Source organism: Hakea prostrata, chromosome 10, assembly GCF_041222555.1.
Source record: "Hakea prostrata isolate BN-2017 chromosome 10, UWA_Hpros_2, whole genome shotgun sequence".
In the NCBI taxonomy this organism is placed as follows: Eukaryota; Viridiplantae; Streptophyta; class Magnoliopsida; order Proteales; family Proteaceae; genus Hakea; species Hakea prostrata.
The window spans coordinates 903,551-930,766 of record NC_142609.1 but is presented as its reverse complement, the minus strand read 5'-3'; the positions used below and the strand labels follow the sequence as shown (position 1 = coordinate 930,766).

General features: G+C 38.8%; 2 protein-coding genes across 2 annotated transcripts; both read right to left on the bottom strand.

The window, feature by feature from the left end:
* Positions 1–87: 87 nt before the first annotated feature.
* On the bottom strand, positions 88–9,237 carry LOC149001311 (eukaryotic translation initiation factor NCBP-like). The gene is made up of 7 exons (XM_089138054.1): positions 9,031–9,237; positions 8,454–8,614; positions 6,959–7,051; positions 6,718–6,822; positions 6,288–6,365; positions 620–739; positions 88–496 (listed from the first exon to the last, which is right to left on the bottom strand). Exons 2-7 carry the CDS (start codon positions 8,595–8,597, stop codon positions 365–367), a joined length of 672 nt encoding a protein of 223 aa, XP_088994180.1. The 5' UTR covers positions 8,598–8,614; positions 9,031–9,237; the 3' UTR covers positions 88–364.
* Positions 9,238–9,918: 681 nt separating this feature from the next.
* On the bottom strand, positions 9,919–27,173 carry LOC149001310 (elongation factor P (EF-P) family protein). The gene is made up of 11 exons (XM_089138053.1): positions 26,778–27,173; positions 25,795–25,825; positions 25,673–25,686; positions 25,525–25,575; positions 25,167–25,236; positions 23,357–23,423; positions 23,168–23,235; positions 19,494–19,617; positions 15,439–15,478; positions 11,530–11,597; positions 9,919–10,676 (listed from the first exon to the last, which is right to left on the bottom strand). Exons 1-11 carry the CDS (start codon positions 26,979–26,981, stop codon positions 10,664–10,666), a joined length of 750 nt encoding a protein of 249 aa, XP_088994179.1. The 5' UTR covers positions 26,982–27,173; the 3' UTR covers positions 9,919–10,663.
* Positions 27,174–27,216: the final 43 nt, after the last annotated feature.

The window sequence follows — 27,216 nt, the reverse complement described above, 5'->3', positions numbered from 1 at the left end:
AGGATTCCACTATCTAAGCAGCCCCCTTCCTCCCTTTTCCAGCCAGTCTCGGGGTGCTACGTTGCATATTGTGCCCTGCGTGAAGTCGAATCTAGTGTACTTAGCAGCAAGACTAACAACCGGTCCTTCACAGTCAAGGTAATTTCCAGAGCTGAACTTTTAGCTCTCTCTTCATGTTAATAAGGAAAAAGTCAATCTCATCTACTGATGTATCAGTCACAACTGAATGTGTCACTGTTGTCATTATATAACTTGTACAAGCCAGGGGAGCATTCCAGAACCATAAGAAAAGCACTGGATACATTTACACCGTATGACTGCATATGGTTCACGTCTTGTTACAATGAGCAGAGCCAGCATATCTCTATCCTCTCAACCATGTGTTCCGATATGACGAGTTGTCACGTAAAGAAGCATCATGGGCCTTGTATTCCATCACATAGCTATGGGGAAGCTTTAACTGACGTTTGATTGAATCTCTTAAAGCCATCACAGCCTAATGCAACAGTGTGGCAGTACAAGATATTAGAATTGATGAGGAATGAGTTTTCTACTTGCTAATAGACGACAATGAGAAAGCACGATACCTCAATTGGGCAATGGGAGAAATAATGCTAACCTGGCGATCAGATGCATTGCAATTCCAAACACTCAATATATCTTCATTAAAGCGAATACTCAAAACTGCCCCGCAAATGTCATCTCCATAATCAAGTTGGTTACCAACCAAGGCCAAGACCTGCGCGATTTAAGAGTGTAAGGCAGGGTCACTTCTTAATAGTGGGAGAAAAAGCCAATTTTACAACCTTTAGCTAAAAACTCAGTCAAATAGAATGGCAAGTAATTGTTTCGTAGCCAAATTTCAGTTTATAGAATACATAACCACCACCAGTAACTTTTGACTCCAATTACTGAGAAAGCAGACTATGATGAGTACTATTTTCACCTCAATAAAGAGTTTTATGTTCAGCAGTTCAGAATCAGCAAAAGCAAAAAAAAGTCAAAAGGATCACCAGCCTTGGTGGAGAAAATATATTTATCCCATGAGCCACACAAATACATTAAAATTGAAGGTAATTGGAGAAGGAAAAAAGAAACCCAAACCCAACCCCCCGCCTTCCACAAAAACAATAAATAAAAAAATAAAGGCTATGTTTGTCTGGAAAGAAAATTCGAAGTGATAGAATGGGAAAAATATAAAAAATCTTGTGATGTTCTCCTCTACAGACAGATACCAGCGAGAATAACATCTATATGACATATTTGTGACCAAAATGAGGAGAAAAGGATTCCATCCTCACACCAGCACTTCCACGAGTCTATTTCTCCCTTCTTTTGAGAATGGGAGAGATAGACACATGAGAGTGCTGGCATAGGCTATGCTAATGGATAGAAAACTACTTCCCAAATTAAAAACACGGATCCTCCAAGGTGACATAAAGCAAGGTATCATTGCACATTTACACTAAGAGGGCAAAGCTGCAGAACCAAGCTTCACCATAGGATGAGGCCCTATTAATTGGTTTGTTCACCATTCGAATGTGACCATAAAAATGTTGTCAGCAACCAGCATATATGCTGTCTTATTATATCTCCTACTCTAGCAGACCCCACCAAGAAAACTAGCATGGTACCTCTCTTTTGAGCTTGAATGCACCTCAACACTGTTGATTCCCTGGGTTCATTATAGAACTTGGATCAAAGTTACAGCTTGGGGATTCCGGGAGGTGTTCAAAAGGGGAGTATTAGCTGGGCAAGGAGAGATCTGAATACCCCACTCCCTCAAATCTAATGAAATAGCACTCCTTAGAAATGTCATTTGTCAATGCCCATCTAGAAACCTTGAGCATAATTACGATTTTATACACCTTAGTAAGGCAGACAAAGTCTAAATTATAGCACAAGGGACCTAAGAGGAAAATAGAAGCTAACTTTCTCTTTTGATTCACTTATTACTAATTTCATACGACAAGAATCACCTTCAACCAATGCTACTGGTTGTAGACAAGGAAGATAGTCTCTAAGGATGAGATTGTTACTGTGGAAGACAAAGGATAAAATATGTTTGTTTTAGGGCACTGATCCAGATCTAAAGAAAGTGCCATTGGACAAAAGAGAATAATTGGGGGAAGGGGGGAATCCGAAGATACCTGCTAACTAGGACTTCCTGAGTACCGAACACAGACACAGGCAGCTATTGCTCTATAAAGCTTGTGCGAGGCCAAGATTTCTCAGTTCATATGATCTAATTGACAGTTCCAGCGGTGGTGCATATGATGCCCTCAACATCATTTTGCCACCAGAGTTTGGCGCTTTCCCACTGAAAGTGAGAGCTCCACCTCAAACCCAGCTTCCCTAATCTGAAAAACGGATAGTCATATGCAGTTGATCTGAGGACCAACTACAAAGGGGCAACCTTCCTAATGATAGAGATTAACCATAAACTGTTTTCATCTAGATCATGAAAATTGATAGAGAGATCCCCTTACGTATAATTTATTAATTTTATGTAGTAAGCCATGCATTTATTTACAGGATGAACATCTTATGCATCCTTTTCTGGCCATGGGACAATATAGTCAGTATATAGGCTCTCCAACTGATTGGAGAACCCCAGAGAAAGACACGTTTGCAGTATTATCCAAGTCAGACCTATACATGTGTGTGGCATGTCCCCTTTCAATTGGAGCCATCAAAACCTTAAGTAAACCAACAGAGTTGCACTCTCTTTCCAACCATTACAACAGGAAACCCAGCTTTATCCCAACTTGATGTGTCAGTTCATGGATCCAATCAAACCAATGTAGGGGAAACTAAGGTCTAGCAAATAAGGGAACAAGGAAGATGGGAAAAGAGGGAAGGGAGTGAGATGACAGAAAAGAAAAGGGAAAAGACAACTTAAGGAGAAACAAAAAAAAATGTCAAAAAAGAAAGTAAGATGAGAGAAGCATAGCACAGAAAATCAAGAAATCTCAGCTGACTGGACCTGCTGTGCGGATCCTTGCCCTCCGATAATCTCTATTTGAGGTCATACTTGGAAGACCTAAACTGTACACATCCTTCAAAATTTCTCCTATAGTCATCTTAGGCCTGCCCCTATCTCCTTTAGCTCCTTCGATCAGGATCATATCACCTTACTGGATGTCCTTAGGTCCTCCAATGAACATGACCAAACCACCTCAAATGACTCTCTAGAAGCTTATCATTGGTAATTCCCTAGTCCGCTACTATACATCCATTCGTTACTGTTTTCCTAGTTTTTCCACACAACCATCTTAGAACTCTCAACTCTACTACAAATACTCTGCTCCATACATCATTGCTGGTCATAACAGTCAGTAGAACTTTATCTAAGCTTTAAAGGAACTTGTTGCTCACAGAACTCCAGGCTTCCTCTCCACTTAAATTCTCTGAGAAACATCCTCCTCTATATCACCTTAATTATGATTGTCCACAGATACATAAAATAGCATCATTGCATCACTAAAATTACACCTCATATAGACTCTCTCTTCATTTTACTAATCTTAAATCCTCGGACTTACCAAGGTTGACCTCAACCATTGGATTGGAAATTTTGTATCCAAATGAATGGAGAAACCATCATGTGAGAATTCCCTGTTTATGTAGAAAGACTTTATTTTCATCATTAACTAGGTATAAATGGAGTGGAGATTTTTATGAATGATGGACGATAACAGATGTCAACTCCAGCTATTTCTCAAAAAAATTTCAGTATTTTTTAGCAATTTAAAAGCATTAAACAAAATTCTGAAAATAAGTGAGGATATTACCAAGAGGGGGGGGGGGAATACATAAATAACAACTAAATATGCACTTAAAAAGAAATAAATAGATGGTCATGGTTATGCCTTGCACATATTACTAAAAGGAAGCATCACATTGGCTGTTAAAAAGTATCAGAGTAAGCAGTCACTTGCCTAGGTCACGTGTACTTGTGTAAAAAATAAATGAAAGAAATGGTCCTTCAATGTGTCACTACTAGGAGTAAAGTGGTTCACTTCATTATCATCTTGTCTGCAATGTGTTGGCAAGCTGAAGTAGAAGGGATAATTTGCAAAATTCACCCCTTATGGCATCTGTAAGGTGTACCCGACATCTCCCTTCCACCCTATTTGCTCTCCCTCCATCTCAAACTTTGGTTTCCACATCCTCTCTCTCCTACCCTGCCCCCCCCCCCCGCCGTGCTCACCCATCTTCCCCTCTTGTTGAATCTCAAGGTGAGGCCCTGTGCACAATAAAGCCGCCTCCTACCCCAACCCACCCTCTAATAAGCAATGCACATGCCCCAAAACCAGAAAGGTTTGGTTCCTGTGAGAGCAAACTCCACATGAGATTCAATCAAAGAAATAAGATTGAGAGCAAATCAACCCTCAATGGGAGCACACAAAGGATGAGATCAATGGTGGATGATAAATTTTTTGATGAAAGATATGATAAAACTATTCTACACTGACCAGGAATCAGGCCAAGGAATTATTCACATAAGGAATTGAGAGTGTTCCTAGAGGAAGAACAGATGATGCCAGAAGATGATGCATCACTTAACAAAGAGGGAAAAAAGAAGTTAACGAGAGAAAAATGTTCCAATCAAAGAGTAAAACAAAGAGGACCAAAATATAGGCATCATTATCATGGATGATGAAAGAAAGGCGAAAACATGTGTTTTTATGTATGCTAGAGCCCTTAAAAGAGGGTGGCTACTCAGAGTTTGTCCACATAGGGTTACCATTGCAACTTCTGGTAAGGTATCAGCATCATTATGCAATTAGCAAGGGATCCATTTGAAGGAAACCATAAAAGGGATGGACTCAGGCATGGATCATTGCTACTAAGGAGCCACTTCTGGACGCTGATGGATGTGTTATACAGGCAGATGGCACCGCAGAAAATCACTGGTACTGATGATGGTGATGATGCAGTGGAATGCACCAATCCTTCGCAATTGCAGACCAGTGTTACTGAGTGTTCCAGGTTGTCGGTGACAATAAGCAGCAAGAGATCGTTGGCGGAAAGAATCATGGCAGTGGTGTGGCTGATGGGGGAGTGGGAATTCGACATAGATGGTACACCTGTTTCCCCACTTTCGAGGGGGTGGTTTCTTATCTTTTGCTTTCTACCTCTGCTTTGTTTTACAGTGGGTGAATTTTTAGTGGACTTGGAATGAGTGATCGTCATTCTTTTTGTCATATTCCAGGTCACCTTCTTTGTTTGCACTCACATTTCCTACTTGCAATCTATTCTACTTTTCAAAAAGTATACCATGCCCTAAAGAGATGTTGAGACTGTCATCCTTCATAAACTGAGATGATGAGCAGCATCTGTAGACTCTGAAATTTGGTATAGAGGAGACGGTCTTAATTTTTTTTTTTTTTTGGATGAATAATTAATCAATTAAAAGACGAGAACAAATACAAAGAAAGATCCACAGGCAAAGGATCAAGGGGGAGAATGGATTTGGGAGTTGAGGCCCCAGGCAACAACAATGAGTCTGTTCCTTGGGGAGTCAACAACCGGGGGGGAGGGAAAAGCAGAAATTTTAGAGGATACATCAAAATAAATAGCATTCCAAATAGCATCTATGGATCGGGATTTAGAAGTCCAGCGCCGAAGGTTTCGCTCCCACCACAGATGGTGGACTGAAGCCCCAAAAACAAGCCTGCCTATTCGGTCACAGATAGAGGTACCTGAGAAGTTACTCAAAACCCAAGACCAGTCCCTAATAAACCCAAATGAGCGTCGACAGCGGGGCCAAATGAAGTTAAGGGCTTTTCTCCAAAGAGCACTAGAGAAAGGGCAAGAAAAAAATAAATGTTTGATGTCCTCAGAGCTATTCCAGCAAAGAATGCAATTTAGGTTCACAGGGATGTGGCGGGAAGCAAGGATTGACTGGGTTGGAGACAGTCTTATTTTGTTTTAGTAATTTAATCAAATTATGTTGTGGATCAACAGTTGGGGAAGCCAAAGCGGGATGGATGGGGGAGAAAGGGCTGCAGAGATTGAAGGAAGGGATTTTTGCTACAGTGGTGTTTAAAAATTGATCTACACAAACTATCACTTCATTCCAACTTAAGAAAATCATTTCTGAAGGGGTGGGGAGAAGTTAAAAGTAAAATCAACTGCTTCACTAGACAAAGTAACGAGAAGAGCTACCCTTAAAGAACACATACAATCTTGAAAGTGAATGATACAAAGCATGTCGCAAGAATTGCCAAAGAAACACACAAAAACCTAGGAGAAAAACATAAAAAATAAAATTCTCCTACCAGATCCTCCCAAAAGCGACCTGAGACGATCTTTTTGAATCGTATTATCCACTTTCCACCATTGCAATTGGCAGCATCCTGATAATATGATAATTTTAAGCTATTAAATGTACCAAACTATAATTCAATTAACTTCTAAAAAAAGTTATGTCAATAGAAGGAAAAAGAAACAGAAAAACTGGCTATACAGATTACATATCTTCATTCTTTGATAAGAAATGTTATTATTTTCTTTAGGAAACAGTAAATAATCCTTATGGTCAAATGTTTCAAATTCATTTAAAAACTAATAAATTTAATCAGAAAATTAAAAACAGAAATAACTAGAGAATGGATTTTAATTGGAAAATTTTGCTTGAAGAAAGATACAAACTAATGGAACCACCCCTCTACCAATCGAACTAACTCGCATAGGGTTCCAAATGCCTACCTCCCATAAAGGGCGGATGCCTTCCTTGAAAAGATGCAAATCTGTAGGAGTTGGTAAAGAAGAAGGACGAGCCAGATGGCAGTAGCACACCCAAAACCCTTCCACCTATAAATGAAAATTTTGAAAAATCATGTAAGAGCTAAATCCAAGCCAAGGACCCAGAGAAGGGAAGTCTTACATTAAGGTAAGACTCCAAAAGTAATCAAACTATAGCAACCTGAAGCTTCAAGAAGAAACTTACAGTACTGAACTCCACAATTTTCCTTATATTGTCCTCATATGGTTGTGTACGAACACCAGGTGTTCTACGTGTGTACCAAAATACAAACTTGTGCTGAAATTTGAAATAGAGAAAGCTATAGCCAATAAGTAACACAATGGTCAAGATGATCCACAATATTGAAAGAAATACAAAATGAAAGAAGAAAAATAAAGGGCATTGAAGACCAATAAGAGCATTTCTCATGATGATTTAAGAAGATAAGAAACCAACACTGTAAAATATTTTCATGGTGGTTCATCTTGACAGGTGAACACCCTAGTTCCAGTCGGTTACCCAGAGGATAGTGTCCTGATCCACCATTTCCATAGAACAGGAAAATCATTGCCATGCCTTTTCACATCCTAGAAGTGCAACAATTTATTTATTCCATCAATAATTTAATTTGTAACATGGATCTAAACCATGCATTGCCAGGACCTGAATCTAGTACCAGTAGAAATTCTCCTCTCACCTTGATAGGATTATAAACAGTTACCACAATCTGTTGCTCTACTTTTCAGAAGTCAAGAGTTGCAGGGCTGACTAGTCTAGGTACTGATCCCTATAAGGACTTCCTATCTTAGTAAACTGGATTTATTCCCTACCCAAGAACCCAAGATTCCATGGCCAACCGAATAATCATGAGACATTAACTGCTCTGTTTCCTTCACTTCTGCTCACTTCCCACATGTGCTTTCTTTCAGAACCCAAGCATTCAACCCCTAGCAACTCCCTTGACATCTCTCTAAGAATATGGAAAGGACCACAAAAGTTTCATTGACGCAAACTCTCTTTACCATGTTTTTTTCTCAAATCCATCAAAACTTTTGGCTCACTTTGTGATTAAACCATTACTTGAGTTTACTCTACAGCTAGAGAATATGAATTCAGAAAACCAAAAGGCTGATCTTAGGGAACTGACTTCCTGCAGGAAGGGCAGTGGCTTAAAGTGTCATATTTAAACCCTTTGAAACCAATAACTTAAAAACAAAATCTAGAAACTATTGAGAAACTTGCACTAGTTGATTCCTAATTCAGCAAAAACATGCTCTCTCATGTTGAAAGGATCTTGAAGTTCCCATCCTACGACTACCGAGTAAATTTAACATCTTTCGAATGGTTTTTGTTTTCATTCAATGAGAAAAATCAACTGTCCCAATGTGTTAATAACACCTCCCAAGATCTTACATAAATAAGATCCATACATTTTGATTTTAACCACAAAAATGACACTGATCAAGAAGAATTTCTCTCGAACTACAACCTAATCATTTTGCATGTATACCTAAATTTTGACAAAATATATTAAACTTTTTCTCCACGTAAGCAAATTTCTAAAACCTCAAATTACCGGGAAAAAAAATTGGAGATGCAGGCAAAGGTCCGATATCCTACTAAGGAGTGAGCAAACAGAAATAAGAGAGATTTTAACGCAATATCAATGAAAACCTAAAAAAGTAAAAGAGAGAGACACCTTTAATGGATGCAACCCAGATTTGAGCTCGCGGGCTTGCCTTTCACGCTCTTCTGCTTCTTTATCAGCAGCTGCTGAGGAATCGACCACTTGATGAGCGTTCGAGCCCTTATTATCGCCTTCTTTCTTCTCTGTAATCTCCATCGACTTCTCCAAATACCCTGGAAAAAATCCCAAAGAGAAACCTTTAACTTAAGGTTAGTTCAACAGTATCTGCTATCCTCCCTCACGGATTCTAAGTGATTGGCGGATCGTAGGTGCATTCGGGATTTTATCTTTTCCTCGCTACCGTTCCAAGGTTTTTTAGGGCCCAAAAATTTACTCTTGTAAAAGTTCATTAAGCCTTTCTGAATCAAATGTATCAATAATTTTTTTAAAAAGATTTTAGTGATGGAAGTAGCGCGAATGCAAAATCTTGTCAACCACAGTAAGATAACGGGTGGACAGCCTTAATTGGAATTGCTTGCTTTTTTCCGGTTGCAGGTATGCAACGAGGTAGCAACAACAATGAAAGTACAGAACTTGGCTGAGATACTATGATTTCTGTAGTCGGATTCTGCAACTTCATAGCTCTTACCTGAAACTTGGCTGACGGAGAAAGGTGAGACGGTGCAACCAGCGGAACTCAGGACGTGCCAGGACGAACTTAATTCTCAGTATGGTCGCTGGATTACAGAAGTAATTCTTTCTGTTTCTGCACTCTGCAGTTCTAGAATCACTGATTTCCCAACTCAAAAAAAAAAGAGAAAAGATGAACTTTGATCCAAGCGTATGTCTTTTGACACGTAGAGGGAGGATCTTGCCTGGTTGGAAATTTGGGTAATACTCGAAATTCGTCTTCTCAATTTCTGTCGAACCGGCGCCTAAATCAACCCAAAGCCCGGTCTGATCCAAGCCAGAATTCCCCTAAGCCCGGTCTGACCAAGCCAGAATTCTTAACCCAAACGGTAAGTAAGGCTGTTAGGGTGTTAATTGCATACCGGTACCCAACCTCGCCGTTCAAATTTACCATACCAAAACAGAATTTCTTTGGTACGGTTTCGGTTTAAGGTACTCATATCATTGGTATGTACCGAATTAAGGAATATAAATATAATTTTACAATTAAAAAACTTTACTTTTACCCTACCCTAATTTCCTGATTCAGTTTTTCGTTTCGTCCTTCACGACTATTCTTAGATTTACTTGTTTAGTCTCATATTCAATCAATTGTTAAGACCACAATTTCATTAGGATCATAATGAACTAATAACAAAAGTGGCATGGATTCATACGTATTAAAATTGTATCGCACTAGATAACATGTTTAAACCATTTTCTCGCACTGATTTAATACCGAAAACGTACCGAACCGAACCATCTTTGCAAATACCGAAACCGTACCGTACAATGTAAATTTGGTACGGTATAGTTCTGGTTTTTTGTATTCAAAGTTGGTACCGTACCGATTAGACTCTTTTGTAGTATGTTGTGAATATAACAATCTATACACACTCCAATGTACAATACAATTCTGTATATCAAAATCCAATACAATTCTTAGCATAAAGAAAAGGAATCTCCAATAGGAGAAATGAAACAACATAAGAAGTATGGATAGTCAAGTATCTCAAGGTTCTTACTATCTGTTTTTGAAATCTCATAGCTTGTCATATAAGCCATTAGGTCATTCGTCCATCTTTCATATTCCAGACAGTTGCAACATCCTTCATGGTAAGATGTCCGATTCCGGAGATCTCAAATTGAAGCAGTAAGTGACTTTGGAGGGGCAAGGACTGGAATGATCATTAAGATGACTGGTAGGGCTATCACAACAGAATACAAAGCATTATGTCTAATACTCGGACAATTTTGTAAGCATAAGCACCCACCAAGAGGAAGGGACGTAACTGCCAGTTTTATTAAAAATTCTACTTCATAACAAAAGTTACAAGTAAATATACCAACCAGAGATCAAGAAAAATGGATAACTATCCTCAAAACTATGCCTCAAGTCTGTTCTCCCAACTCTTCATTGAAAAAAGTGAGGCTCTCACATACCACAATAAATAGATCTGCATGGGATGTTGGAAATAGACCACCAACAGACACCATCAAACAAGGACCTGTACTCTGAGACTGTTTGAGCTCATTCTTCATTTGAAGAGAAGAACATATATCAAGGACATGTACATGTTATACTCTTGTCCCCAATCATATCCAGCAAGGCATTACTCCTTAGCCCTGGTTAATCAACACCAGATACAGGTTGTAAGATCAATTATGGCCACATATTAGATTAGATATAGATAAACGTACACCCAAAATTTTGATGTATGAATAGTAGGATTATTATTGGAAACATAGGTCTCGTTAGGAACTTGATCAAAAGAGTATAACAAGCATATAAACAAGAAACAAGTTAAAACAAAACTTTATTTGTTTTGGTAGACAAAATACGAGTCCTAATATGTTGAAACCAAAGAGAGTGTGTCTGGAAGTTTTAGAAATGCATAGCAACATCACTCCCAAGTTCCAAACATTGTGGTCATCACATACTTAAATGCGCTAACTGTTATTAATATACATCAAGAATAGCTCATTTGTTCAGTCTCACAATTCGATCTATGAGGAAAGCAACCAAAACTTTTGATGAACCCGACTAGAATAGTAAATCAAATTCACAAGCCTCAAATATCCCAGAACAAAATCATGATTGATATATCCTATTCAAACAATGAGGAATACAAATTACTTTTGATACAATATCATAAACCCTTAAATAGAATAAATATTTAAACCTTTGTTACCTAAAATTCAATGAAATAAACATTTAATATGAACTGAATTAACTAAACCATTTGCCAAATTAAAAAGCTGACTTGCTGCAAATAATAGACCAGCATATTGCTACTACCATAATGCAAGAAGTTCAACAACAGCCAAATGGACATTCAAATCATTCAAATCATTTTATCCGCAGGAAGGGCAATAATGGAAGGTTCAACATAGAATTCAACAGGCAAATTCAGGCTGGGAAAGGTGAGGAACATGAAATTAGCATGAAAAAATATATAGAAATGATATCGGGATTTACCTGGTTATGTATGTGTCTTCAATAGTGTTGATTACTACCTGGTCACCAGATCTAATGAAAGCCGGTACCTGGAGAATTTAAGGAAGACATAAGAGAAAACTGAAAAAAACTTTCAGTTGCTGTTTAACAGTTTCCCATACACACTTCCAATGTCAGAAAATAAAGAAGGCACCAGATAAGCATCCAATGGAATGAATAGGTAAACATATAACCATAACATGATTATTTAGTTCCCATAAATCATGACAGACAAGGTTTCCAACATTTGTTTAGAGACTTAATGGGGGATCTAATAGCTTGGCTCATACATAGTTCTAGGTCTTGTGAGATCTCGCCTAGATCTCGTCTTTTTGAGTCCTTGAGATGAGATTTCGTGTGAATCAAGACAATACCAAAAAAATGTAACATCTCGGCCAAAATCTTGGTTCAACCCAGTCTTTATAGATACTCCATCTCGGTTGAGATGAGTCAAGACCAAGATCTCAACTTGTCCCGACACTTCTTCCCCCTCTACTAGAGCTTTGGTGTTTTGGCCAGATTTTTTGCCGAAAAAGTTGGTTAGGTCTCTCTACCTAGACTGAATCTACAAGCTACTTGCTCATCTATAATAATGATCTACTGAAGGGAGCTTAGAAGTTACAATTGATCATCTTCACTGAAGCTTCCTCTCTGTCCTTTTTTCTTCTTTTTGTTAAAAGGTTCTCACCTAAGGCTACATATAACCCAACGGGCGACAAAATTTAATATCTTAAAGTTGGTGCTAGTGGAGCAGGAGTTCAAGCCTAGAGGAGCTGCTTAGTTATTGATTTTACTCTCGTACTCTCATGGCATAACTTATAAGTACATTGATGTTGTAATGTGAAACTGTAAACAAATGGACATGATTGATGTATTATTTGACTTTAAATCTTTATTTTTTTTCAATTATATCAAGTAACGATTGTGCATATCATGTTTTGTAAGTTTGTAGGTTCACTCCTTCAGCATATCCAATTTCAAAGTTAGGGTCGAGTTGGAACTCGTATACCCACTTCCTTTCTCATAAATCTAAGGGCACTGGTGTGTTTAGAAGGCCTAAAATACGCTAAGTACCATGTTCCATTCCAAAATAAGCCCTAATATCCATCAAGATAACCTTCGAGTTGGATCAAGTTGACAACGGATTTTTTTACCAGATTTCAGCAAGAAATCTCAGCCTTTTGAGCATGGTGGGAGATCTCGCGAGATATCTCGGTTTTTTCATAAACTAAGATGAGGAGATCTCGCCATATCTTGCTGAAACTCTCAATTTTCGCTGGATCTTTTGCGGATTTCAGCTACATTTTTACTTGCAACTACTCTTAGCACATCTACAACATCAAAGGAAGCTCAATCATTCTCCACTTGTCTTATGAACTTATGTGTTAATAACTTATATATGGTTATATAACTTTATCATTCTAATCTCAAAACTCAAGATTGTAATACTCATATGGATGGAATCTTGATGAAATTTTAGTTATTTGATGTATTTGATACACTTGCTTTTCATTTATATGCCTTAAAGGTTTTATATTACATGTTATATAACCTTACATTCCCTAATCCTACAGCATTTTGGTTTCACACTAATACACTATGGGTAGACTTAAAAATCATACTTAGGGATGTTTTTTTCACAAATACAAGACCACTAGTGTGTTCAAAAGGCCTTAAATAGGTTAAATACCAAGTTTTAGCCCAACTGAGACCCTAAAACCCCCCGAGATGGGCTACTAAGTTGACGCCCCAAAAATGGCATATCTCGACCAAGATCTCGCCGAGATGGACAAGATCTTGGTTTTTCAGGGTGGCGATATCTCGCTCGAGAGTGAGATCTTCTACCAAGCTTTTGAGGGACCGAGATCCCTATCAAGACCGATCCCAAACCATGGCTCCATAGGCACCACAACTAATGGTTTATGGATGTCGAAACTACTAATTTATTAATAGATATGTGGAGGCAAAATTGTTGGTCTTAACAAACTAAGTAGATTAGGGCTCAAAGATGGAACTGAGTCTGATGTGCAAAAGATTTTGACATATTGCTTCTGCTATGTTGGGACCTTCCGATGTGACGCAATTTGGCTATCTAAAACTACTAACAGATGTAGGGATTCTTTGTTGCACCAGCACTATTAGGTGTAGGAATCCCCCCTACACCAGAACCAAAAATTGGGGAAGTGCAATTAGATATGTTTGAATTCCTATTTAGTTATTTATTTAAGTCATGCTGGGAGTAGCAATTCTAATGGGAATTTGACAGTGATTCCTACTTAAGTCCAAGTTTAAGTGAGGATTGTGGCTCTAAATACAATTCTAATCTCCAGTTGAGTGATGATATATTGAATAAGAATTTTGTTCTGAATACAGCGGATTTTGGAGAGCTGTTCAGCTTCCCAACCCCCATTTCCATCAAGTTCTTCTACAACCATAGTGTGCCTGTGGTAGGACCCTGGAATATGCAATGTGGAGGAGACAGAAAGAGAGAGGGCTACTGCTGGGTTTATAAATAGGGGCGAAGTTGTGAGAAGGGGATATCAGGTATTTGATGTGAGTGACAGGGCAACCTCTGGCTGAGGGCACCATTTGGTGTAGGGGGTGATTGGCACCATTAAAGCCATAATATCTTGTTGATTTCTCTGCTTTGATATTGAAATTTGTTAGAAAGTAATAAGGGTAATTTAGGAAAGTCAGGTTAGAAAAAGAAATTAGGGTTAAGTAATAAGGGAATAAAGGTAGGAGAGAATCCAGTGGTAGTTTGGAGTCTATATTAGACTCAATCGTGGGATATTTACTTTCCAATTTTGTATTCAGACTTCTTCTATATAGTGGAGGTTGGCTCTTGATAGTAGTGACAAATTGAGAGAGAGGCTTCTCTCAATCTTCTCTTTATTCTCTTCTCACTCTCGAGTTTTTCTTCTCTATTTTTTTCTGTTTGATTCACAAATTCCATATTCGATCTGAGGGATCTTATCAGCCTGACAATCTCTCTAGAAGTTCTCCCTGTTTGCTGGAAATTCTGCAACAACATTCAAGATCGTACTCAACTATCCAAGCTGCTGTTCAAGAAGATCTTCAACAAATAGCAAGTTGAATCAATTCTACCACTAATTATCTATCCTATAAACTCTAACATACCCCTAAAACCTTCACAAGACCAAACCAGCCATCAGAATCATCCCCTCTGGATCGAGTCTCCCCCACATCCACTGGGTAACTCAATCTTTGAGGGCACCGATTCTGACCACTAAAAACTGTAGATTCCATCATCTGATTCTTTCTAGAAATCAAAAAACCAAAGTTGAATTTACTGTTATTTTAATTCCAGCAATATTTGACCATCGAGACATCACCAAGCCTTTACTGTTAGGTTCCTTCTTTCTGGAAATCAAAAAACCAAAGTTGAGTTTACCCTTTTTTTAATTCCAGCAATATTTGACCATCGAGACATCACTAAGCCTTTACTGTTAGGTTTCAATTATGCTCGCTTGAAATAAAACCCATCATCCAACCCAAGTTCCACAAAACCCTATCATGTAGCCTCAGCCCTCAAATAAACGCAAACCAGTTCTTCCAAGATTTTTTAAGAGGAAAGAACTCATATGGGTAGACACCTTTGACCTTTTAAGTTGCAACCTACTAGATGAGCTTTAGCATGTTTAGCAAGTTCCCCTAGAGTTGCCCTCTGACTACAAATGTGAATAAACCAATCAGACACAGCTTTTAATTTCACGTAAAAATCTAGCATTGTTTTGGTCACTGTAGGATAGCAAGCAAAAGGAGGGAGCGGGAAAGACAGGAATAAAGAAGCAAATAAATAATTAAAAATTGGTCAAAGTAGAGCAATGAAAAGAGAAAAGCTATATATGATCATATAATGATACATACCTGCATGGTAAGCCCATTGTCCAGCAAAACCTTTTTGTACCTGTATTTAGGACAAGATACCAATAAAGATCATCACACCAATAACAAACCCACAAAGTGACAGCCAAAAGCATGAAGCAAGTGATTGAGATGAATTTAGGAAGTGTTTTTCACACAAACTGTGATGTGGATGAGTTAAAGCCAAAAACCCTACTCGTACAAACACTTAATAACTGATAAAGTTGATCGAGTATCTTTGACCACAATTTTTGTTTTCTGACAAGTATAATAACGCACTATAGCTGCACATAATATATAACAATCCAGCCTTGAGTAAAACCTTTTTTGGGTCACTACAGGCCAAGTAAACTGATAATTACGTCAAATTAATTATATAATGGCCATTCTGTATACATGGAAATTTTGCATCCTTCTTGGGCAAGCAACATGAAAATAAAATAAGGAACTAAATGGTAAACAAATCTAGACACGGTTTCTGGAATTCAAATAAGAGGAATGAAATAAAATGAACTCAGACAAAACAGGGTCTTTTCTGTAATAACAATGAATATGGTTTTGAGATTAATAAAAAAAGAGAACCTCTTCTTCTTCCTTGTGTTGGAACCAACAATGGGGGAGAGAAAATTTGCTTACCAATGAAAGATCTCTCATATAAGCTCTGGTCAGACATAAATTTCAGGAAGTTCCTACCACACAGTCCTCTAGACCCCAATGAATAGTCTGTGGAATTAGAGGGCAAAAGAACTTTCCCTTCAGTAAGGCCAGGTGGTAAGAGAACCAGATCTGAGAATGATGTAGCCACAATGAGATGAGGACTAATAAACCAAAATCCCTTGATAATCACCAGTCTAATTAGGAAACACAAGCCCTGTGGCTAATGGATTCAAGGCTGTCTAGGGCTTTTGGATCTCTTGGATGGGTGTAAAGGGCCTGAAATTAGAGTTATAGATAGGGTTTTTTTTTTTTTTAAAGTCTGAATCTTACTGTTCTCTACTTCAGACTTAGCTTTTTAAGTTTCAGGGTTTTGGGGATTTAGGGTCTCAAGGTGTTTTTTAGGGTTTATGGGATTTATGGTTTCAAGGTTTAGGTGTTTTAGAAGGTAAATGGGGCTGATGGGAGTGGGAAGTTGTGGATCAATAAGGACGGGAATTCTCATGGAGGGTTTGAGAGATGGAAATTAGCATTTTGGGTAAAGGAAAGGGAGGGCCCAATGGGGTAGGGTATGAAAAACAACAGTGTGAGATGGGGAAATAATGAATGGAATGATCTGAATTGTTACTTACGAATTCTAGAAGGGCTGCTGCGAAATTTCGGTGAGATTTCCGAAATTTCGCCGAGATTTTGGCAATTTTCAAACTTTTTGATTTCGATAAGGGTTTTGTTTCACCAAGCGGAAATTTCACTGAAAAGTAGTACTATGGCTGCAACAAACTCTGAATAATTGTATTATGAATTTTGTCTTTTGTTACAAGCACAGGCTGTCTATTTATAGCCTTAAACATCAAATATAGAATTCATTTAGAACTTCTACTTATCTCATCCTAGACTGACTCAAATAATAAATTAAAACAGAAATGACTCCTAACAACTCCTAATTACGATTATGCCCAGCGGGGCTCAAGTAGGATTGTCAAAATGATCAAACTACCCCTGGTACCGATTGAGCTTCTGATGCTGCTGGGTAGCAGGCCCGGATTTCTTTCGGGCCTCAGGACTCTTCTTGGGGTTTGGTGACATACATCAGGGATTTAGTTTGAAGCTCTCAATTTTGAGGAAACTGATGACCTCAAACGGTCAACCTAGGTAAAGCACGTGACTTGAATTCTGAGAGGAACAGGAAGAGTTTGGGGAGAACTATTCAATCACATAGCACTTTACTGTTGCTAGTTGCAGATATAGACATAGATAGAAGAATGGCAAGGAAGAAGGGGGAAAAAAATAGAAGGGGAAGGGTTGGACCATGCCTATATATAAGGGAGATAAGAAAAAAGAACAGCAGGAGGAAAAACTTAGTGAGTCTGAGATTTGTATATCCTTTTCTCTCTCCTCTCAAAAATTTTAAAAATAAAAAATAAATAAAAGGAAAAAGAAAAAGAAGACATGTAGCTGAGGAGTGGCTCAATGGGGGAAAGGGCAAAGATGAACAACAAAGCCACTCATAGCTCCAACAAGTTTTTTTTTTGGATGAATAAATAATTATATTAAAACACAAGAAAGCAAGAATACAAGGTCTTTAAGCAGAAGACCGAAAGGAAGAGTTTAGACCCTAGGAGACAACAATAAGTCTGTTCCTTGGGGTATCATCAACAGGGGGGTGGGGAAAAGCTATCAGTCTAGAGGACACATCAAACTAGATGGCATTCCAAATCCTATCTATAGATCAGGATTTGGTGTCCATATCTGAAGATTGCGCTCCCACCAAAGATGATGGATAGAGGCACAATACATTAGCTTACAAATCCGATCACAAATGGAGGTACCGGCAAAGTTTCTCAAAATCCAAGACCAATCGCGGGTAAACCCAAAGGATCGCCTCAAACTGGGCCAATGGAAGCTAGGTGATCAAGGTCTTCCAAACTGTTCCAACAAAGGATGCAGTCGGGGCTAACAAGGATATAGCGGCCGATAAGGAAGGACTGGGTGGGAAGAGCAAGATCGGGCCCTCCAAAGGGGGTTAGGGAATGGCAGGGAATGTGGCCTTTGAACCAAACCAAAGGGGGTCAGGGGGTTTAGGGTTATGGGAACGGAGAAGGTTCCAAGCCGAGGTTGTGGATAAGGTTTTGGTGGTAGAAGGCAGCCAAACAATAAGGTCACAAGAGGAACTTGCGAGAGGGGGGAGAGACTCCCAAACCTGAGTGAGAATGGGGAGAGGGGAAGGGGACCAAGTGCCATTCAAGATGAAAGATAGGGGTGGATTTGGGGATACGGGTATTATAGACAGTGCGGGGACCAAAATGGTTATATAGAATTCCCATCGAATGCCACAGATCTAGCCAAAAGGAAGTGGTGGAGCCGGAAGAAATGGAGGTGGATATGGCAGAGACGGTGTGAGGGTGCAGCAAGAGAAGCTTCCTCCATACCCAAGAAGGGTTGGAAGGCAAGGAAGTAGTCCAGAAGGAATCGGAACGGAGGAAGTAAGAATAGACCCCCTTAACCCAAATGGAATCATGCTTGGAGGCAATTTTCTAGATGAGTTTGAGAAGGCAAGCCAGGTTCACATCAGAGATCCGGCAAATCCTAGGCCACCCTCAGAGGTAAGGCAGCATAAGGATGACCAACTAACCGGATGGATGAAGCGAGAGGATTCCTGCCCTTTCCAGAGAAAGGCACAAAACAAGGACTCCATGGTCTGGATGGTCGATTTGGGAATGGAAAAAATTCTACACCAATAAAGGTAGGAAGATTGAAGAACTGAGCGGATGAGGACTACCTCACCAGCATAGGAGAGAAGCTTGTCTTCCAATGAAGCTTCTTACGAATATGATCAAGCATAAGGAGGCAGTGGTGGGGAGTAAGCCTACTAGGAATGAGAGGGAGGCCGAGGTAAACCACAGGAAAGGAACCGGGCTTGAAGCCAAAAAGCTGGAGGAGGGAGTCCCAAAAACCATTCATTCAATCTCTTATCCCAATCATACGGTTACATGCAAATACAAAGATAAAAATCACTAATTACAACCTAAAATAGACATAAAAGTCAACCAGAAAACCACAACTAACAGAGGAGGTCCCATGTATGATCTATAAGAATAACCAACGCCCAAATGACACGAGCCCCTATCGACCCCCTATTGGACCATAATTCTGGTTTGGGCTGGGTTCACCTTGGGCCGGGTTTGCAGATTGGCTCATGCCAGTCCAGGCAGGTACATTCAACTGCATCAATATATCAAGTTTTTACACTAAAACTTACCAAGAAGAGATATATATACTAAAAGGCAAGCAGATCAAATGGTATATGAAATAAGAATATGTCACATACTAAGGCATGGAAAGAGATATACACACTAAAAGGTAAGCAGATCAAATGGTATATGAAATAAGAATATGTCACATACTGAGGCGTGGCTGTTATCCCTTTCATAGGATCTTGTGCTTCAGCAACAGTACATGTTACACGCATTGGAACTGAAGCAGACATTGGTTTTCCATCATAAAGTTGCACGCCAACTTTCATATCATCTGTTGCCAAATAAAAATGGGAAAAATCAGTTCCAACTTATTCAAAATATTAAGGGCTAACCTGAGAATGATAAAATGTAAGTATGAAATATGGATTATCATTCTTGTTCTAAGGCATTCCCTGTTTCCATGTGCCACTTTGTTGCCCGATTATGGAGTCTTGTTCACAAGTGCTCACGTATGATGGTAATAAATGTACAAGGAATCTAGTCCATAAATGCAGGATTAGATTTACAGCTTGGAGCATTGGACCTTTGATGTGTAAAAATATGAAGTAGACAAATGTTATAATATAAAAATTGCGTCTATCCAAGAGACAAGGTGGAAGGGTAGAAAAGCTAAGGTCTTGGACGGCTTTTAGCTATAGTATTCAACGGACAAAGTAATAGAGGTGTAGTGCATAAACTGGTAAACAAAAATCTAAAGGATGATGTTGTGGAGGTTAAAAGAGTCAAGAATGATGTAAAAAAGGGTTCACCCCCCTAGTTGAAACCATGGAGTGGACCCCAAGGCCACTCCAAAGTGGCGCACCTAGGGCAGGCCAAAGCCTCCAAGAGGGGTATTTTGGTCATTTTCAGCCCTAAATATCTGCTGGAATTAAATTTCAGAATTTTATTTCTTAATTTTCAAAGTCTTGTATTGAATTATGACTTATGAGTTGAGTTCTCAGTCCTTAGAAGCCTTTCTTTGAAGTAGGACTCTTATAAGTCTTTTATTTCAAGTAGAGCTCCCTTCCTTTATGTGAGTCTTACTGTCTTAGGGAATCTATTTTCAAGAAGATTCTATTAGTTATTTAGTTCAAGTTAAAGTCTTTTATTTGTGCTGAGATTAAAAGTGAAGGAGATCCTAAATTGTAAAGGATTCCCAAGTAGATCAAAGTCTTTTACTGTAGGCTATAAGTAGCCTAGTCTTTTCATTGTAACCTAAAGTCTGAATATTGAATAAACACTTTTGAGTCTTGAGCCAAATGGATAGTTGCCTTCTTGAGGAGGCCACAGTTGAAAGTTCTTCAAATTCAGCACCTTCTTCAAGGTCCTAGCATTCTTCTTCCAATCTCCAGCATCTACAAGCAATCACAGCAACTCATAGTAAATAACAGCACCTCCCTACCCCTTCCCCTTCAATCACAGCAACCCCAGCCCCCTCCCTCACCTCCCAAACCCACCGCACAACCCCCTGCCCCCTTGTCTTCTTTTCTTGCGGCAGCAAGAAACCAATCCCCGTTTCCTTTTTCTTTCTTGCAACACCCCTGCCGCCCCCCTTTTCTGTTTTCTTTTTTTATTTTCTGGTTCTTGTGGCTGTAGTGAAACAGCAGGAGAGAGGGGGGGGGGGAGAAGACTGAAACAGAAATAAAAGGAGAATGAAAAAAAGGAAAAGAAAGAAGAAATCGCAAGATACCTGCCCCTTTTCTTTCCTAGCCAAAGGCCAAATTAATTCAATAAATCCCAGTTTTATTTTTTTCTATGGAGTTCCGCAGCCCAATAGGTGTTATGGCCGTGCACCTCGAGATCTGAAAGAATATCCTGGAGTTCTTCGTACCTTTTCCATCCCCATTCCATTATTCCCTGCTCATTCCTCAAGTTCTTCGTTTCAGTTTAGGTTTTGCAAAACCCTGAGCTTTTCCCATCACACCCCGATTATATTTTGTTAAAGCCCTAACTTTTCCCTATCATCCCATAGGATTCCCAATCTAGGTCAGAACAACCCATACCAATCCCAAGAGCTTCCCACAACTTTCTTAGAAACCCAACGACATCCCATAATATTTTAGATTCATTTGCTAGAAGATTCTGGGCAAATCCTCAATTTTAGGGAGAACATCCTAGGAACACTAACCCTGAAGTTGGGTTTACATCAAGAAATAGGATGGTTGCCATCAAATTTGCATTGGAATAAGAGGTTGTTAATGCTACTAGCTAGATAAGACTATTTGCTGTCAAATTTGTTGGAAAATGAGGTTTGTTAATGATATTAGCATCTACACAACCCCAATTAAGTTGGATGGATGAAAGTAAGTTAACTTTCTGGAACACACAGATGATGGATGGACTAGTCAAGGCCTTGGGCTGGGAGAAAATATTATCAAATATGATCTAAATGGGCATATCAGGAAAGATTGTAGAGGTTACGGAAAGTGTTTGTGGAGGCTATGGGTTTGGAGAAAGGAACAAAGAAGAAGCATTAGTTCTAGACTTTGCAATAGCTTATGAGCTTTTTTATTATGCACCTATTTTTCAAAAAGAGAGGAACATCCAGGTACCCACAAAAGCAGGCTTATACCAAACAAATAGAATTATGAGTAGGATCGACTAACTGTTCTATAAAAACTGTAACATTATCCTTAGGCAGAGCCTAACCACTCAACATAGAATGTTCATTTTGGGCATGTGCCTCACCTCACAAAAGTATAGGATATGTGAGCCTTTTTATCCTAATGTCAAGTGGTGAAAATTAAAGAGCATCTTTGCTTTCATTCATAGATAAAGCAAATCAAACAAGGCAATGTAGTCATGAGTGAAACCTAAACACAAAGTGGAACAACATGGTCTCTATAAAGAAAGATGCTCAAGAGTTCTAGGAGAAATTGAAGGTATTCAACATGCCCCTATAGAGACTTGGCGGTGGGATGATGAAGTCCAAGCAACCATTAATTTTAGGTCTAAACCTCTAGATGCTCCCATGAATCCTATTTCTCATGCCAGATGATGAAACTGTTCTTCCTAATAGAGAATCTTTGATAATTTTAACTCTTAACTCGAACTGATATAGCTTTTCCTATAAGTGTAACGAGTCAATTTCTGTACACTCCTCAAAAATTTCATTGGGATGTAGTTATACAAATTCTGAGGTATCTCAAAGAGGGTCCTAAAGGTGATTTGCAACACAAATCATTGTCATGGACAGGTTGAGGGTTTTTTAAAATGCAAATTGGGCCAGATCACTGGTTGATAGAAGATCAACTACAGGTTATTACACTTTTGTAGAAGGAAACATCATTTCATGGAAAAGTGAGAAACAAATAATAGCTCAGTCAAGTGCAGAATCAAGAGTATCAAGCCATGGCACATCACTTGTGAGTTGATATGGGTGAGGCAGTTGTTAGAAGAACTTAGTTCTATTGATTGCCTATGCCATTGCCATGTAATAGTCAAGTTGCTACCTATATTACATCAAACTCTGTATTTAATGACTGAACAAAGCTCATTGAAGTTGATTACCATTTTGTTCGTAGGAAGTTGCAAGAAAAACTTTTTTTTTTCCTGGTCATGTTCAGACAGGAGAACAACTAACATATTTGTTTACAAAGCCTTTGGGGACACTGGAAGTTAATTATATCTACAGCAAGTTGGGCATGTTCAGTATCTATGCTCCAATCTGAAGGGGGGGGGGTGATTAGAATAAAAGTCATGCAAGTCGCACCCACTGTCAAGAATTACAGCCTGCAACAACATCCAATGGTTCTATGATACAAGCTGTGTATCTTTACTAAATTTGGAGCCATTTTAAAAAAGTAATAATCATAAACTGAAGGATTCCAAAATAAAAATACCTTTGAGATACGCAGCAGCCTTTCCAAACAAGTCCTTGTCTACTTCAATTTGTTCAAATGTATTAGGACTGGTTAAAATGACAGAGAGAATGCAAATTAGTTACTTTTGAATACATATATTTCCCACAGCAAGGTTACAGATGTCCACAATTAAGGAGAATAAAACATTTGTTGCACTGAAATACTCACTCCATTAGCGTAACTGAATGACCTTCAGTATACAAAAATGTGAAAGATTTCTCCTCAACAAAAACCTCTACAATACACCACAAAAGGTGAGTAAGTCATCAACAGAGGCAATATTGTTTAAACAGTTTAGGGTTGCTTATGATCTGAATCACACACCACCCCCCCACCCCCTTCAAAAAAAAAAAAGTGCATCTTCACTTCTTTAGTCAAAAAAGAAAGGTTGGTTTCAATTTCAGGTTTTCACCCCCATGAATTGAATCATAAGCTGGCAAGGCCAAGCACACAGACCAAGTAATGGGAGCCTTTAGAGTTTAGATAGTTTATAAATCTGATGGTTCGTAACATGCTAGCATGAATAGCAATAAGGGATGGATCAGGCGTGACACAACATGGATATGCACAGTAATATGGTCTATATTCAAGTTGGTTTACCAAAAAATGCATTTGAGACAATTATGTTGATTGTATAAGATTACTAGGGGACACGTCCAATGTAAAATATGAACAAATTACAGTTAGAACTTAGAAACCATACCAAATCATAATAATATGAATATATTCGTGTTCATATTTTCACATTCCAATTTCATAAGGTCAATTGCCTGTTCCATTATTGAACAACGAGACCTCCAAAATCATTGATTCTGCTTGGTAACTTAGCAATTGGAGATTTTCGTTACATACAACATGTCCAGCAACCAGACTCAGCAGGCAGATTGATATTCACCAAAAATCCCTGTACCCTAAGGTTTAACAGTTTGACGGGTATACAACCTAGAAAATGTCCATGTCCAGTAGCTGCTTACTGATTTCATGCAATCAAGGTTTGATTAAAATAATAGAACCAGGGAGCAAACCAGAATCATTGAAAGTGTGCCATGATATCATCTACAGTTATGGTTTTAATTACATGACCAGTAGTATTGAAAGAAGGTCATCTATAATTAAAAATTGGTGGAAACTGCTAAACAGCTCTTCGAGAGATGACTTTCTAGTGTTCAAGATAATGATTGGACACAACAATATACATTATTAAGCACAAATTGCCTAAATGATAATGAGACCTGAATTATGTTGCTGATAGACTAATTGGATACAGAAAACTATAAGTGTTTCAAGGTAAACAAACAGTTTGGCTGAATATTCTACCCCAACACAAGATATTTCAGGTATTACAATGAATTATACGAGTTCTCTCACTTGCGACCTTGCACCATGGCTGAAGTGCACTTTAGACATATTTCAATCACATGCATGAACTCACTGTCATCATTTAATATCAGATAGCCCTGGCGATTAGGACAACTGAAACCCCACCAATTAAGGAGAATTAATTAGGGAATAATTACCTATACTGACACCAATAGTCAAAAGATAGACAAGAATGGCTTAACTGACTAGCCAAAACCAATGAAAAACTAGTAGCTGAACAACGTGTTCACCAGTCCTGGTCTTGACTTTGAGAACCAAATTATGGACTTGGACAGTTTCAGTCCAGACCTCAAAGTGCAGGAAAACTTAAGGCCAACCAAACCACCCAGACGAACCAGTGTAGCTCTTCTAAATAATCTAGCTATTTATATGGATTCCACTTAGAAAAACAATCCTAAAAATAACTTAATTACTAAAGAAAAGAAAAAGAAAAATAAGATATCTTCAACGAAGCAGTCATACACGAGATAATCCAGCTAATGGCAACTAAGGCCATCAGCCAATAAACAACACAAAAAAGGATATCTTAAAAATCATGAATCTCTTAATATTTAGCGTAAAAACCTCAAGCTCAAAGAGCAGAGTGCAAGATCCATACTTTCAATAGCCTCATCTGTGCGAAATCTTTCAATTATCTTGTTTCCACTATCAACATCACGAAGCTCCACCTACAACATCAAGGGTCCAACCAATGGTAAATCTACAACAAACATAATTTTTATCACTGAATAATTGATTCACATCTGCAAACCATGTTAAATCATCAGATGGCCATGCAATTCACGGTTTATTTTAGAGAAAGAAAACCAGATCAAATAAATGATAGAACTATTGACACTCAGTGTTGAGGGTTCCCCATTACAGCACTAGAGTCACTAGACTCAAAGACTTGTATCATTTGTATATGTCAAATTAAATTCAGTTTACAGTAGGGTTAATGGGTTTTGATATTCAACCTGTATTGTAGCTCCCCCTCTTCCATGCTGTGTGTGTTGCGCTTTCACCACCTAAGACCAGATTCTATGTCAAATGACATTATCATGACATAATGAAACAACAAAGGACAACCATGTTCTCTTTCTGCAGCGTACAAGATTAAATTACCTGGTAAATGCGGTCTGGAGTGAATACGCCCACATGGATGGAGAAACAAATTCATATTGTTGTTAGTGAATGTAGGTGAATATTCAGACTAGATAGGGTGGTAAGGATGTTTTGTAACCAACCTTTTCTTTGGACGACATTCCCTGGTCTGACCTGCACCAAATTTACAAGACATCATAAAGAAAGACTATATGCGTATGTAAAGCGAGAGAAAGATAGATGATTTCTAACTTATGGTGAGAATGGAACCTCAAGAGATCAACCCCCAAAATCCATATCTCTGGCCTTGATTTGGAAAGTCATCCACTTTGATGTCTACAGTAGACTTCTCCAACCCCCTGGCGTGTTTTGGATACCCCAAGGAACAAGCTAATTGTTGTTACCTGGGGTTATGTTGGATTGCCCTCCAACACACCCCACACGCCCCCCCCCCCTCTCCTTGGGGGTGTTTTGGATACCCAACGAACTAGCTAATTGTTGTTACCTAGGGTTAGGCTCGAGTGTTGACTAGTCAGTTGCATAGCAACCCCAATTTGCCTTCCACCCCCCGGTCTCTCTGGTCTCTCTGTCACCCCTTTTACATTTTCACTTTTCCCTTTGTGTAATGATATACATCTTCATCCAAAAAGTGAGAGAGACAGAGAGAGAGAAATGGGAATTGCTTTTCCATGCTTGAACACTAGAGAGAATTACATGATTACATGATTCTCCTCAACAATAATAATCTGTGTTGCTTGAAGAGACAAACTATGACTAGCTTTCTGCTTTATATGGATTGAATATTTCTCATTCCAGATTGCAAAAAGAATGAATGTGGTTCTCCTTTTTAAGTTATTGGAAAGAATTCACCCACTAAACATTGCGTTAAGGGTTTACAATTCAAGCTGTCGTGATAAGAATCCAACAACTCCGATACAATTATTAACAACTTTTTGTATTCTGAACCATAGCAGTCGGGAACTCGGTTCTCTTTTTAAGATCTTAGTATTCCAGTATCTCATAACATAACTTCTGAACCTTTGTAGCAATAAATAAAAAAGTTCTGAACCTGGGAAAGAAAGAAAAAAAAACTAATCGAAAGAAATTATAAACTAAAGAGACTTACATCAGTGCCAAGAACTTTGGCACCTCGGTTCTGGACGACAGACCAAGGAGTGATAAGCAAGCTGCATGGAAACAATCGATCAGGGGTGACTACAGAGTGTTGTGATGCTATGTGAAGGGTTCTGGAGGCACCAAAAGAATAAGTGGAGGAAGAGGAAGACACGGCGAAGAGTGAGTTGAAAACTCGTCGTCTGATAGCTTGCATTTTCTCCCTTTTCTTGCTTACTGGAAAAGCAATCGCCAATTATGGTGGGAGGTTGGAGGGTGAGTTCGGCCGCCGGTGCAATCGCACAATCCGCTCGATGCTTTCTTCCCACAGTTTCACTCAGTTTTCAGCCGGCGGTGCAAACGCGTCTAACCGGCACACGTTTAGATCACAGGGCTCTTTCATTTTCAGGCGTTCCTTGTGTATTTACAATAATATCCTCTACGTTCCTCTT